Genomic DNA, 15742 nt, shown 5'->3' with positions numbered 1-15742 from the left:
TTTTTATCAGTGCCTAACCAACGCAGTCTTAACTCATTAAGCTTACTATGATAAAGATGTTTTAGAATTAGTATAGTGAATCAGAGATTTATTTTATCTCTGATATAAAGTCAATAACTCTTTTTACAGTAGTTTCTTACATTTTCTTTTATTGTATTAAACAGGCCTATGGTACACAAATGACAACATAGGAATTAAAAATGCTGTTCGAATAGAAATGTTTGGAAACATAATCCTAGTGGTAGCTTTAGTATTTCTCAAAACAGGATTATATGCACCAGGATTACATTTTGGGTAATTTCCTGAAAATTTTAGTATTTCATCTTCTTCATGTTGACATTAGGCAAAGTAGGTGGACCAAAGAAATCTTAAAGAAAACTACAAGGTAGTTTAAACTGAATAAAAATAAAACTACAGCCGATATCTATATCTATATCTATATCTATCTATCTATCTATCTATCTATCTATCTATCTATCTAACTATCTATCTATCTATCTATCTTTGCCAGTCTTTAGGGCTTGAATTCAGGGCTTGAGCACTGTTCCTGGCTTCTTTTTGATCAAGGCTAGCACTCTACCACTTGACTCACAGCACCACTTCTGGCTTTTTCTCTTTATGTGGTGCTGAGGAATCAAACCCAGGACATCATGCATGCTAGGCAAGCACTCTTACCGCTGAGCCATATTTCCAGCCCCACAGCTGGATAATTTTATTTATTTATTTATTTATCTATTTATCTATCTATCTATCTATCTATCTATCTATCTATCTATCTATCTATTTATTTATTTATTTATTTGCCAGTTCTAGGCCGTGAACTCAGGGCCTGAGCACTGTCCCTGGCTTCTTTTTGCTCAAGGCTAGCACTCTGCCACTTGAGCCACAGCGCCACTTCTGGCCATTTTCTGTATATGTGGTGCTGAGGAATTGAACCCAGGGCCTCATGTATACGAGGCAAGCACTCTTGCCACTAGGCCATATTCCCAGCCCCTGGATAAATTTTATACTTTATAGTTGAAGTAGTAAAAGAGACTTATAGTGCCAAATGTTTAGGTGATAAAAAAGTAAGATCTCAAACAAACAGGACAGGAAAATTAAAAATGAAGGCAGTAAATTATAAAGAGCAGCAATCAGTGGCTTTTGAAATCACCAAACAACAGAGAAAAATAATTAAAACCAACAGCTTGGATTTTTGTTGTTTTGTCTTATGAAAATAAAACCAATAGCTTCTGTCTAGGAAAGGGAGGCAGAGAAGAATAATGAAGAGAAAGAGGAAGTGGAGTTAGAGAAGGTGGAAGAGCAAAAAGATTAGGAAGAGGGAAGAGAAGAGAACAGAACTTGCTATTATCAGGATTGAAAAGAGGATATCATTACAGATCCAACAGACTTTAAAAGGATAATGAAGTACTATCATTGCGACATATTTGATTTTGGCAACATAAATAAGTCCTTGAAAACAACAAAACACCAAAACTTAATAATATGAGATTGATTCTCTGAGTTGTTCTATAATTATTCACAGTTAATACTTTCTAACCAAGAAATATGTAGGCAGGTAGTGTTAGTCACAAATATTTAAATAAAAGTAGTATTAGTTCTCCACAATATTTCCAAGAAAATAGAAGAGGAAAGACCTAACTCACTTTATAAAGCCAGTACTTCCTTGCTACTGAGATCACATAATGATAGAAATAAAAACAAAAGATTCAGAAAATATCAGGTCAACATATTAATATTTGGGGATAAGTCTGACAAAAGGTATTATAAACCTGTACTTCCAACATCACAGATAATCAAAATCAGTATTTTAAAACCAAAAAAATGTATTATCGTCTTTCTTTTTCAAAAGAAACAATAAATACATCAGCAATGTCCATCACCACACACAGGTCCTGAATGCTGACATCCGCACAACACTGATGAAAGAAATCACACACCAAAATAGCAGAAAGAAGATACACCAGGTTCTTGATGAGAAAAGTCCACGTGGGAAATACCATATCATAATTTCAATCAAAATCTGAACAGGACATTTTTGTAACTAATATACTTTTATATGGAGAATCAAAGGTACTAGAATAGCTAAAGCATTTCCAAAAAGAACACTGAAGTTGGAAGATTCACAGATCCTCTTTTATGACATCATGACAACAATAAGGAAAAGGGCTACTTGAAAAGAGGTAAGAATGAAATGAACAAAACAGCCCAGAAATAGACCCACACTAAATATCCATTTGATTTTTGTGAAGGTTACAAAAGTATTTCCAAGGAGAAAAAGAATGTTTTCAATAAACGATGTTCCAACAACTGGACATCTCTATGAAAAACAATGGGACTTGACTTAAACTTTATTTTAAAAATATCAAGTCATATAAAAAGTCAAGTCAATTAAAATAAATCAAAACTATCAGTATAAAGCATAAACCTTTTAGGAAACAATACTTTCCCTGTAGTTTTATTATCAGCTGTACCTTAGTAGTACAAGGAGGTGCCATTTTGGCATGTCCTTAAAAATGCATACGTGCTCACCCACTCCGTCTCTCTTGTCCCTCTGCCTGCTCCCCAAACCATTCTCAACAAGCTTAATTGTTCCATTTCACACATGTACATTAAGTATTTCCACCACTTTCACCCTCTCTGTTCTCCTCATCCCCTCCCACTACTACCCATACCCTGGAACAGAACCTTTTCATATTCCTGTCATTCATTTTTTAAGGGAGTTAATTATACAAAGAGGCTTCACCAAGATACTTCACACCTGCATATACAGTACTTTCCCCAGATTGACTCCCTCACTCTTCATCTGCACTAATCTGCATCATGCAGCTTGTGGTGAGCTAGGTTCTGCCACCTTCATTCACAGATGCGATGTATTCTGATATTGTTCACTCCCTAATGTCTTATTTATCTCCTAAATCCTCTCAAATGTCCCCACAACTACACACACACACACACACACACACACTTATATCACCTTATATGTCATTTATGTATATTTATGCCTCTTAGAAATAACACTAAAAATAAGATCCTTTAATTTTTCTTTCGAGGAATTGAACTTCTTTAAAATTGAATTACTTTGCTCTGCAGGAAAAAAAAACACCTCAAGACAATAAAAAGACAAGTTATGGGCTCAGAGTACATATTTTCAAATTACATATCTAATGCCGGACTTGGATAAAATACATAAAGAATTCTCAAAACTGAATAGGAAGAAAGCAACCTATTTAACAGTATATAAACTATGTGAACAGATACCACACAGAATAATATATACAAGTGAAAAATAAATACATGAAAAATATTCAACACCACTAGGGAAATGTACATTCTAGCACAATGGTATACCACTAAATATATATATGATCTGAATGTATCTGAATGACTAAAATAAATACATAAAATAACAGGTGTCTGCTTTCACAGACATAGCAAATCTCACACACTGCTGTTTTGAATGCAAAAAAAGCCCAGCCATTCTGGTAAATGTTCAGTGTCTTATATACTAATATATGCTTACAACATGATCCAGCAATTTCACTCCTGAGTATTTACCCTAGAGACAAGAAAATTTAGATTCACACAAAATATACATGCACAAATGTTTATGACAGTTCTATTCTTAACTGTTAAGACACTGAACAATTTACCTATCTACTTATAATTGAATGTAGAAACCATGGCTCATTCATAAAATGGAATATTATTTAGCAGTAAAAACAAAACAAAACAAAACAACCACCTCCCCCCAAATCCTATAATTACATAGAAAAAAAAATCCCATAGGCAAATTTGCTGAGTCAAAGAAGCCAGCCTCAAAAGGTTGTACACTACATAATTCTATGTTGTTGTTGTTGTTGTTTTTTTATAAAATTTAAGTTATTTCATAACATTTTCAATAAGACCAGTATGGTGGTTGCTGCATTCATCTATTCAAGTGTTTCAATTATAGAACTAGATGACAAGAATAAATACATTTTATTACATTATATTTAAGGAAAAAATAATGTAAAAAAAAAAGGTGGGGGAGGGAGAACAGAAACAAAGACCTGCTGGATTAAAAGAAAATTGCTTACTGGCTACATGCAGTTTAGTACTATGTCTTTCCCCATTGCTGATATTTAGTTAACCTTTGCTGAACATAAAACATTGAATACTGACTATAGTTTCTGATTTTAATGTCAATGTCATTTTTCTAAGTAACTTTTTGTACTATTACAATTTCATATCCTGATATTTATCCACTGAAAGATTTCTATCTTACACAAAAATCCATTTAAAATGTCAAATGAGGCAGGTGCCTGTGACTCACATCTCTAATCCCACCTACTCAGTAAACTAAGATCTGAGAGTCACAATCTGAAGCCAGTCTGGGCGAACAAATGTGACAGTCCAATTAACCAGCCAAAAGCTGGCAGTGGGGAGCATGGTTCAAGGCAAAAAGTCAGCCATGAGCAAAAATGCTAAGTGAGAGTTAGTGAAATAAAATACCAAGTAATAGAAAATCTGACTAGTTATTTGAATTTTAAAGTAATATTATTAGTGCAAATCCAGTCTATGCTATAGGGAAAATGAATTATACAGCTGTGGGCAGGGATGGGAGGGGAAATCTGGGGGAAAAGCAAAGGAAAAGGTGAAATCATCCAAAAAGAAATGAATTCATGGCATGACTTATGAATTGGTAACTCCTCTGTACAACACTTTAATAGTAACAATACAATTATTGTTAAAGTGAGAAAAAAGAAACTGCTTAAGCCTATCAAAACACACCTATAGAACAGCCACATCTGGACAGAAAGTCTCCAGGTCTCTTGGTTACCAGTGGTTCACTGTTTTGTAAACTAGTCTGCTTCTTTTTTTTTTTTAATCAGTTATGAGTCATAATCCAATGGTTGGCCATGAAATCAATTCAGTAAACTGTAATCATGTTTTAGTAAAAGTAAACAATGTGCTCCGCCATCCCAGCTATCGGGAAAGATAAATAGAAGGGTCATGATTCAAACTGCACCTGGGTATAAATGAGAGACTATTCAAAATACAACTAAAGCAAAAGGAATAAGGTTATCGCTCAAGGGGTAGAGCATCTGACGCGTAAGCAAGCACAGGGCTAGTTCAAACCTCAGTAATGAAAAGAAAAAAACCAAAAGATTTTAACATCTGATGGTACTGAGTCATCCTATATCAAAACTATTTATTTACGAAACAATAAACTTTCGGATAATCTTAAAAAAATAAAAGACAATATGTTCCCTACAACAAAACCTATAAAACATAAATAAAGTTGATAATGACATGAGAACATGAAAGGACATCCTGTGTTCAGGGATTGAAAGACTTGTGATTAAAATGTCTGTTAGTGGGGCACTGGTAGTTCATGCTTACAATCCTAGACAGTCAGGAGGCTAAGATTAGCATTTGATTTCAGCCTTGGCAGATAAATCTATGAGTCTCTTATCTTCAATTAATTAGAAAAAAAACTGGTAAAAGGTGGTATGGTTCATGTGGTACAGCACCATCCTTGAATGAAAAAGCTAAGCAAGAACACAAGGTCCTGAGTTCAAATCCTAGTACAGTGCCAAATAGATAAGTAAATAAAACCTCCATACAACACAAGATGATGTACAGATTTAATGTAATATCTACTAAAGTACCAATAATATTCTTCACAGAAGTAGAAAATATCTTCAAATTTACAGAAACACACACACACACAAATATCAAATAGCCATAGCCATCTTGAACAACAACAAAAAAAATCAAAGCATTATGTGACCTGACTTCAAAATATATATAAAGCTATAATAAAGCAATGTGCTATAAGAACAGACAAACAGTACTGAGACACAACATATTAACCAATACATCGACAGCCAATGGATCTTCAACAATGGTGCTAATAACACATTAAGGAAAGATCAGTTTCTTCATTAACAACTGCTGGGCAAATCTGATATCCACGGTATAAAAGAATGAAATTAGACCCTTTCTTTTATGGTTTCAAAAATCAACTCAGGGCTGGGAATGTGGTTTAGTGGTAGAGTGATTGACTTGCATGCATGAAGCCCTGGGTTTGATTTCTCAGCACCACATAAATAGAAAAGGGCAGAAGTGGCGCTGTGGCTCAAGTGGTGGAGTGCTAGCCTTGAGCAAAAAGAAGCCAGGGACAGTGCTCAGGCCCTGAGTCCAAGCCCCAGGACTGGCAAAACAACAACAACAACAAAAACAAAAAAAAAACCCTCAAAAAGGAGTAAAGCTTTTAAAAGTTAGACCTGAAATTACCAAACTACTAAAAGAAGGCATACGGGAAACATTCTAGGACATTGGAATGAGCAGCCATGTTTGGAATAAGATTCTCAGAGCACAGGAAACACAAGAAATCTAGGCAGATGGGAATACATCAGACTCAGCAGCTTTTGAAGTGTAAAGGAAACAATCAGCAGGATGTAGATACAACCTACAGAATGGCAGACAACATTCACAAACTGGACTGACAAGGATGGTTTCCAGAATAGATAAGAAACTAAAAACTGAATAGCAAAAAGCCAAATAACCCGTTTTAAGAATAGATAACTTTTGTTTCCGTTAAAAAATAAAATATTAAACACTGTCAATGGTCATAACTACTGTTTGTCTTCTTCATGTGCAAAGGGCAGAATTTGAGGCTGGAGGCATGGCTCTGTTCAACCCCTGGCACCACCAAAAGCCAAACCAAAACAACAAATATTGAAATCAGTAACCAATGCATTGGTATCCCACACAAACATTCAATAAATGTTCACAAAAAATTAATTCTAGTAAATTAGCTAAGCATATTTGATCAAATTGTATGCATATGAATGAATAAAAGTAATGTCATCTATTAAAAAAATTCCTCAAACTTAACTTTGTTATTATCATCCGCTATACTGAATAAATAGAACATTTCCATGCTTTAAAATAATTATTAATACTGCTGAGGTTTTTCAAAGGACTCAACCTTAGAATTAGACCTATTTATTTAATTTCAAAGATGTTACCTGCATATACTGTTAGAATAAAGTAAGTATGACTTTCATATTTCCTTTACATTTCTATTTACAAGATAATTCAGATTTCTTCTTTAGAAGGGGCTCTGTTTTTAAGGTATTTTTTTCTGAATATTCAACTAACATATGATCATCTATAACTTCCTTAGGTAGAAGTCAACTTCTCAAATATTTTGAGTTTTCTGCTTCAATCAATTATACTATAAGATCTAATGACACTAAAATATATTCATTTCTATCAAATACTGACATCACATTTATAAAAACCTGAACTGCTCTTATTACTAGCCAGCCAACAATATAAGACTCAATTACCTCTAACTATAACTATACCACATAACTGAAATATGTAAACCATATCCAAATCTGACTGGAGCCCTCATTGCACTGTGCTTTTCTTTTTATTTTACTGACTCTACAGCTAGGATTATATTAGTAAGAGCTCACTCAGCTGTCTTACAGTGAATTACTGATGCCTTATATATTTTAGTTCTCTGGGTATTGTTAATATTCAACAGAAAAATTATTAAGAACTACCACTGATTAGTAAGAAACACTGATTAGTAAGAACTACCACTGATTAGTAAGAAATTAGGTAAGAAGGAAGTTTGTGAACGATGTTTAGTGAGAAAGAGACAAGTCCTCAAACTTCCAAATATTCATTTATTTCATTCATTGGTTTGAATTGGCTTCTACAGCATCTAAAACTTACTACTTGGTCTGTCCACATACAACGCCAAGCTCATTATTTTGAAGCACAAGAAGTTCAAACACTAGGGAAGGAAACTCTCCTAAAAAAATCACAGAAAGGGGAAATTATCCTTTAGGTACTATTTAAATTTGGCTCAATTAATTACATGATCACAACTGTATCTTATAAGCATATAATTAAATAAGGTTCCTAGAAAATATCTAAAATAAGCATGATGAAAACTGAACAATGTTGATTAGAGAAACATTGTTTCCACTCAGCCTACAACTGCTGCAAAGCCAGGCTAGTATGTTAATAAATTAAAAGTATGTGTAATAAGACATCCAGTCTCCAAATCATGACATGTTTAGTTCCTCTTGAAACAGCAAAATTGGGGGGGGGGGGAATGGCTAGAGAGATTATTTCTAAACATTTAAACACTTGTGAAGCACAGAAACAGGGCTAGCACATTGCAAGTTATAGTAGGGATACGTGATAATTCAGTGTACTTAGAGAAAAATATAATTTTGAACATTAAAACCAAGTTTCTGTAATACAGTTGTTCAAAGTGAGCTGTGCACTTCAAGCCCCACTATTCACAAATGCAGCAGTATTAGCGAACTTCTTTAGAAATAACATTACCTGCTTCTGTAGCCATCTTTCATGCCTCCGTTGCTTCCTTCGGAGAGTCCTCAACTTGCTTCTTTCTCTCTTATTCAGCCTTTGATTAATGGTGCCCAGTGAAAAACTGGCGGAATGCAGGAAGTCCAGAGGAGACAGCTGTTCTTCTTGCTCCGAGGCCTCCAGCATGCTCCTCCCAGTGGAGGGCAGATCCATGACAAAAGTCAGGTTGCTGGTATTAGCAGCATGATCAGAGTACACTGAAGAAGCTTCCAGTCCACACTGAAATTCTCCTCTTTGTGTCTGGGTCTCACGGGGAGCCACTGAAAACCTTTGAAGCAGCATATTAGGATCAAAACTGGATGGATTCTGAAAAGAACAGCTATTTTTACTAGACTGTAAAGGCAGTCCTGAAAGGTCGATGGGCGGTGTTTCATTTAGCCTAGGGTAGGCAGTAATCTTACTATGTATTTGGTACAAAGTGGGTAATAAAGTCCGTTTCTCACTGACATTCAGATCTAAACTATGTGATTTTCTATGAAATGCTCTTGTGCATCTGCCAGTCACCAGCTGGGGAACAAAAAACTGGTATTTGGGATCTGACGTTTTGAAGAGCAGTTTCTCATTCTTCAACTCAAAGTATGTGGCTCGTACCTCCAGGCAGAGTGCGTCTGTTAATCTTCCAAGACCATTATTATTCTGGGCCATATTTAAAAGCTTGTGGTTTCTGGTTTTGGAGCTACCACCTGTCGGCAGAATTTTCTTGTCACAAACTGACTGAACTCTGGGATGTGACATAAATTTCAGCGATGGTCTCATTAGTCCGTCTGCCTGTGCTGGCTGGTAATCGGTCCGGCTCTTAGAGAGATGGACAGCTGCAAGCTGGCCGCAGGAACATTTTGGAGCGCTGACAAAATTAAAGCCCCCTAAGCGAGCCCCACAGAAAGGGCAATTCAGTTTTCCAACTGTCCACTGGGCCTACAGGTAATGAAAAGAAAGACAATGCTTTCATTGTAAAGTAACCAGAGAATGTGAGTGTAGAGGGGAAAAACAAGACAAAAGCCAACCCCATGAAAGTTTTTAATGCAACAGAAAAGACTAGCTTTCTGTTTTCTGATTAGTAGACAGAACAGCAAATGGAAACAAGCATTCTAATAGAGATAAACAGAAACAAAGTTCTAGAACGATAACATATTGCAAATCATGCCTAACCAACCGTACGCCTAAGAATTCCAAAAGAGCCTCTCTGAAACAATAGGTTGAATATGGATACAGTGTGAACTAGTGAAGAGAAATACTCCATGAAACTAGGAAGCAAATTAGTCTACAGAGCTTCATTTGCAAGTAAAATCTTACAGAAAAGTGTCTGTTTGGATACCCTTCTTGCATACCAAGCACGGGGGGAGGGAAACTTCACCCAACCAACAGAATAAAGCTCTTCCTGGCTTTTTTTTTTTACAGGCAACCCAAAGATCTTGACTACATACATCAGATGGTGCATTTTCCAGACGTGGGTTAGAAATGAATGCTGAACTCGCCTTAAACTTGTCTTTCCCACAAAGGCACTGGAGCATCTGTAGTGTTCTAATATGCTTTCTATAGTTCAGGACACTTTACCAGCACTGGGTATTGTTCCAGAAATCATGTGAGAACGGATACAGGGAGAGCTACTAAATGTTCACATTTGCTATTTGTAATCGAAATGTAAGCTGTTCAATGGAGAAAGTAACTAATTTTTCCCCAAAACATATACTTTCTAAAAGGCATTTAACATTGTGCAAAAGTAACTGTATCATATTAACAAGATGAGTTCTTGCTCTTACAATAAAGCAGCTTAGAATACAATGTGCTTGATCAATGTCAGCCCTTTGAACATTCTCCCCCACCCTTCCCAACCCAGCCCTTCCCTCGCTTTGCTTAATGTCAGAGGATATACACTGCGTTTTCTGTGTTCTCTACCTCTTCTTGTCTTCATTAGTCTACTCCCCTCCCCTTGCCCTACCCCACCTCTTTCAGGTACCCATTTCCTGGTGTTTATTTTAACGTTGGCTTAGCCTTTCTAAGGAATTACACTGAATTCTCCCCTAAATCTAGCCTGTTTCAGTTAAGAAATGTACATTTGCATACCACCCAAAGTATTTACTTATAATAATTACAAACTAGGGCTGGGAATATGGCCTAGTGGCAAGAGTGCTTGCCTCGTACACATGACGCCCTGGGTTTGATTCCCAAGCACCACATAGTTCGAAAACTGCCGGAAGTGGTGCTGTGGCTCAAGTGGTAGCATACTAGCCTTGAGCAAAAAGAAGCCAGGGGCAGTGCTCAGGCCCTGAGTCCAAGGCCCAGAACTGGCAAAAAAAATAAAATAATAATAATAATTACAAACTAATTCTAGCTTCCACATATAAGAAAAAAATGCAACCTTTTAACACATAGTATCTTCATTCTGGTTATACCAATAAGAGTCATTAATTATACAGCTTATTTTTATGTTTGACTCTGTGGTGTGTGTGTGTGTGTGTGTGTGTGTGTGTGTGTGTGTGTGTGTGTGTGTGTATGATAGACAAAAGATAATTCATTCACTTAACAGGTACTGAAGATACAGCAATGACCAAACTAAGAAATTCCTTGACTTCTACTAGGGAAACAAAGCAATTTACAAGGTAAGCTCTGTGTGTGTATGGTGTGTGTGTGTGTGTGTGTGTGTGTGTGTGTGTGTGTGTGTTATGAATGTAGTTATGTGTGTATTTAAGTATATATTGTGTCATATACATGATTATGTGTATTTACAAGCAATAAGTATTACTTGTAGTATGAATGAGTCTAGAGAGCATACAGAGGTATTAATAAAATTGGGGAAGGGAGAAGGTAGAGGATAAGGTGAGAAGGGATAGTTGATAGTTGGACAAGCAATGTCACAATAATTTTTTTAAATATGTAAATGCAAGAACTAACTAGATGTGTATCTCTTGGAGGAACAGTCAAAGAAGAGAAAATTCCAGGTTCAAAGTCTGAGACAGAAAAGTACTGTGAACACTCTGGTTACAGTGAACAATCCAGTGAGTATAGTGAAGAATCACAACCGTGCTCATGCTTCTTAAAAACAATACATCAAAGACACAGGCTCTAAACGAGGACAAAGGTACTCCAGTACTTACTCTTTGTAGCAGGCAGATTATCCATTCTGGAAGGGCTTCTGTGTTCATGTGCCACACACAACAGCCTCGCTGGGCATCCAGTGAATGTCTCTCCTGCTATACACAATGAATGGGGTCAGGAACGAGCACCTCCCGGTTTGTCTCACTAGGTCCATAGTGAAGTAACATTCAAAGATTCAAACTCAATTTTTGCTGGAAAACAACTATGCATGCTGCTGCCATCCTTACCTTAACCCATCACTGAAAATAAACCCATAGTAACTGAAAACCATTACAGAAAATAATTACCTATAATTAAAAATAAAAGCCAGCCAGGTACTGGTGGTTCACAATCGGAGGATCATGTTTGAAGCCAGCCAGGGCAGACTAGTCCGTGAGGTTCTTATCGCCAATAAACTTCCCAGAAAAAGCTGGAAGTGGCGCTGTGGCTCAAGAGGTAGAGTGCTAGCCTTGAGCACAAAGAGGCTCAGGGGCAGTGCCCAGACTCTGAGTTCAAGCCCCCGAACTGGCAAAAGACAATAAAAGCCAAACTGCTCCAATTACTGAATTTATCAAACAAAATCCAAACTTTACTAGTACCTCTTTTTCTTTTCTTTCTTTTCTGTGTATAATAAAATACCATTTGTTGTAATGACACACAAACTTCAAAATCTGATTTCATCAGGATTCTACTACTGACAAAATAAAGAAATTGCCATGTTCTCTATCATAATCATCAATAAACATATAAGAGTTGGGGGAGAGAAACAAGAGGTTCAAGGAACACTACTCCAAAACATGCTACCTTGATATACTGAAAAACAGAAGCAGGAAGGTCTCTCTGGCTTTCTTCCTGTCTTTTTCCCTGACGAAGGACAACACTGAGGTAGGATTTCTGACCTTCTCTAAAGTAGACAATGGTGCACTTCTGTGAGAGGTATCTCCACTTATGCCAGGAACAAAGTGACAATCTTATCACAGAGAATATTCTGAACAGACAGAGCATGCTAAACTTGTTACCAGCATAAGATAATACCTTTTCCCTTTATTTCCTCAATACCATCTGCTAACATTCTCCTACATAACAGCATACAGGTGTAAGTAATTCTGTGGAGTTTCATTTCCTTACCAAGGCTTTTGTGTCATATGAAATTATATTACATAAGTCTGCAATATTTTCTCTTGCGAATATGACTTTTGAACCTACAATGGAGAGAGGGGAAGATACTTTCCCTCCTTTATAGGAACAATTTCGTTGAAAGCTGAAAAAAAGCTGAGTAAACTTCACTTGTACATGATCAATAAAAATTTAAACAGAGGTATCATTCTGAAGAAATAAATGTGATACAAAGACAAAATAGCTTCCCAAGAGTCAGAAAAATGCTGGGCAGATGAGGGTGGAAATCTATATATGACCATAGGCCAGTTAATTTTTCTCTTTGGGTCTCAATTTCTTTACCTGTAACTAGAGAGATAACTATTTAAGGTAGGAAATCCCTTGTGAGTCTACAAAAGTCCACTCTATGAAGTGACCAGAACAAACTAGTTGAAAGGAACAGGGACAAGGCAAGGATCCCACCATAAACCCTTTCTCAGGATCACATGTTTCACTGAACAGCTGTTCAAGTTACCGAAGCACAATGCTAGCTCATATTCCTCAAGCAGTTGTAAGTTTTTGAAGCCAGGTTAATAACATAACAAACAAGAAAAACTTAAAACACACCTATTAAATTTGTATTCAAAGTGACACAAGAAGTAGGGCTGACTTCCTTTAAAAATCCTTTCCTGGAGGCTGGGAATATGGCCTAGTACGTAGAGTGCTCGCCTCCCATACATGAAGCCCTGGGTTTGATTCCCCAGCACCACATATACAGAAAATGGCCAGAAGGGGCGCTGTGGCCCAAGTGGCAGAGTGCTAGCCTTGAGCAAAAAGAAGCCAGGGACAGTGCTCAGGCCCTGAGTCCAAGGCCCAGGACTGGCAAAAAAAAAAAAAAAAAAAAAAAAAAAATCCTTTCCTGAACAATTTACCTTAGGTTGTATACTGGGGCCAAGATCACCCAGAATTTCTAGGCTTAATTTCCCAAGTTGGTCTCTGAACCCAGGAATCCTGGCCTATTACTAGGCTGTCTTGTTCATATCTGCTGCTCTACCACTTGAGTCATCCCTCCAGTCAAACATTTTGCTAGTTAACTGGAGACAGAGTCTTCTGCGCAGACTGCCTTGGAACCATGATCCTCCAAATTTCAGCTTCCTGAGTAGTTACAATTAAAGGCACGAGCCACTGGTATGCATATGATTATTATTTGTCATACTGCACACTGACAGTATTTCATACACAATCCGGGCTAATCTCGAATCAGTGAATATTACGTTACAATTAGACAAGAGAAGGAAGTTCTGATGTGCCCAGTGAGGTCACCACAGAAGTCAACAATGTACTGTATGGGGCAAAAGGTAATAAAAAGAACTGTGAATGTTTAAACATCACAGAATGCATATATGTATACAAAAATCATGTTGTCCTACTAAGATGTATGATTTTTTGTTTTTATGTATTAGTTAAAATAAATTGGATTCATTAAAATAAAAGAAAGGTTTTGATTATTTTCCAATTCTAAACTATTTTCAACACAATCTGAACACATTTCAGTGGGAAATAGAAAGCCTTTGGGGAAGGACTCGTAGTCCCAAGAAATGTTCATCTCACCCATGATGTCTGAATTTTCAATTTTCTTCAAAGAACACAACTTTCCCAACTTTCTACATCAATGCTGAGAGCAACACTAGAGGGTCAGGAAAGTGCACAGAGAACATTATTGAATGGAGGCAAGGTCAGGAAAAGGGAGGAAAAGCTAGGATTAGTGTCTAGCTCAATCACCTAAAGGCACCTTAACATGTCTCTTCACAAAACTGCCCAAGAGGGGCTGGGAATGTGGCCTAGTGGCAAGAGTGCTTGCCTCGTATACATGAGGCCCTGGGTTCGATTCCTCAGCACCACATATACAAAAAATGGCCAGAAGTGGCGCTGTGGCTCAAGTGGCAGAGTGCTAGCCTTGAGCAAAAAGAAGCCAGGGACAGTGCTCAGGCCTTGAGTTCAAGGCCCAGGACTGGCCAGAAAAACAAAAAGAAAAAGTGCCCAAGAATACATGCAAAGTTTTATCTGAATTTTTTCTGCTATAATGACAGAGGATAAACCCAGGCTGAGAAGAAGTTAACTAACTATTGGCTTCAAGGTAGCATAGTAGTGACATTGTCTAATCTACTTTATCGAAGCAGAGAACAGGTAGAAAATAGATGTTTTTAAAAACAAGAATCAATGCTTAAAGTAGAACGTATAGATGAGGTGCGTTGTGTGCCAGATGTTATAGTGAACTTTTGAAAGATTAAAACAGCATGTTTTTTTTCTCCTGTATTTAGTACAATTTGTACTGTATTCAAGTACAGAGTAGATGAGAACAACATGAAGAATGAGCCAGGCCACATGGCAGGAACTAGAAACAAGCAAAGAAAAGAATCTTAGATGCTGTGCACGCATGGTTCACATCTGTAATCCTACCACCAAGGAGGGTGAGATACGAGGTTCAGGATCAAAGTTCAAAGCCAGCCCTGGCAGGAAAGTCCATGAGATTCTCACCTGTAATTAATCAGCAAAAAGCCAGAAGTGAAGGTGTGACTCAAGTGTTAGAGCACCAGCCCTCAGTGAAAAAGCTAAAGGACAATGCCCAGGCCCTGAGCTTGAGCCCAAGTATTGGCACCAATAGTAATAGTAATAGTAATAGTAATAATAATAATAGTAATAATAAGGGGTGGCTCTGCAAAACTACTCTTGATTGGTTGAAGCTTGTCCCTTCCCAGAAGAGAATAATACTTGGGTCAGAAAGAAATAGCATTATGCTAGGGTGGCAGGAAAGAGCTGGAAGAAATAGACATTTGCAGCAAGTGCTGGAACCCACACTCTTCCTGGAAATCACAGCAACTAATGACAGTGATGTAAATTTATTTACATAAGGTATATGTTTAATAAATCTTTTTGGAAAATGCAAAAGAAATAAGTACAGCATGTCATTTAACTTATAATGGTAAAGTTACATGAATATGTATATAGTGGTTAAACTCAACAAAATATCTGTTGTATTATCTGTATACTATATCCTAATAAAGCTGATCAAACCCAAAAATAACAAACAGAAATCTTCTTCAAGAACAGTCATCAAGAAACACTTGCAAATGGTTCCATCTTAGCCTGCATTTTTGCTAATGCAAAA

The 15742-nt window shown here is 36.9% G+C and overlaps 1 protein-coding gene across 1 annotated transcript in view; it reads right to left on the bottom strand.

Moving 5' to 3' along the window:
• Rnf180 (ring finger protein 180) overlaps positions 1–15742 on the bottom strand; it is a 106504-nt gene that overhangs the window by 68744 nt on the left and 22018 nt on the right. The window contains exons 3-4 of the mRNA XM_048368432.1: positions 11499–11591; positions 8362–9318 (exon numbers count right to left, since the gene is read on the bottom strand). Of these exons, the coding sequence (XP_048224389.1) occupies positions 8362–9318; positions 11499–11591 (1050 nt within the window). The remainder of the gene's footprint in view (positions 1–8361; positions 9319–11498; positions 11592–15742) is intronic.

The sequence above is a fragment of the Perognathus longimembris genome, chromosome 19 (assembly GCF_023159225.1).
Source record: "Perognathus longimembris pacificus isolate PPM17 chromosome 19, ASM2315922v1, whole genome shotgun sequence".
NCBI classification, from domain to species: domain Eukaryota; kingdom Metazoa; phylum Chordata; class Mammalia; order Rodentia; family Heteromyidae; genus Perognathus; species Perognathus longimembris.
This window is presented reverse-complemented; position numbering and strand designations above follow the sequence as displayed.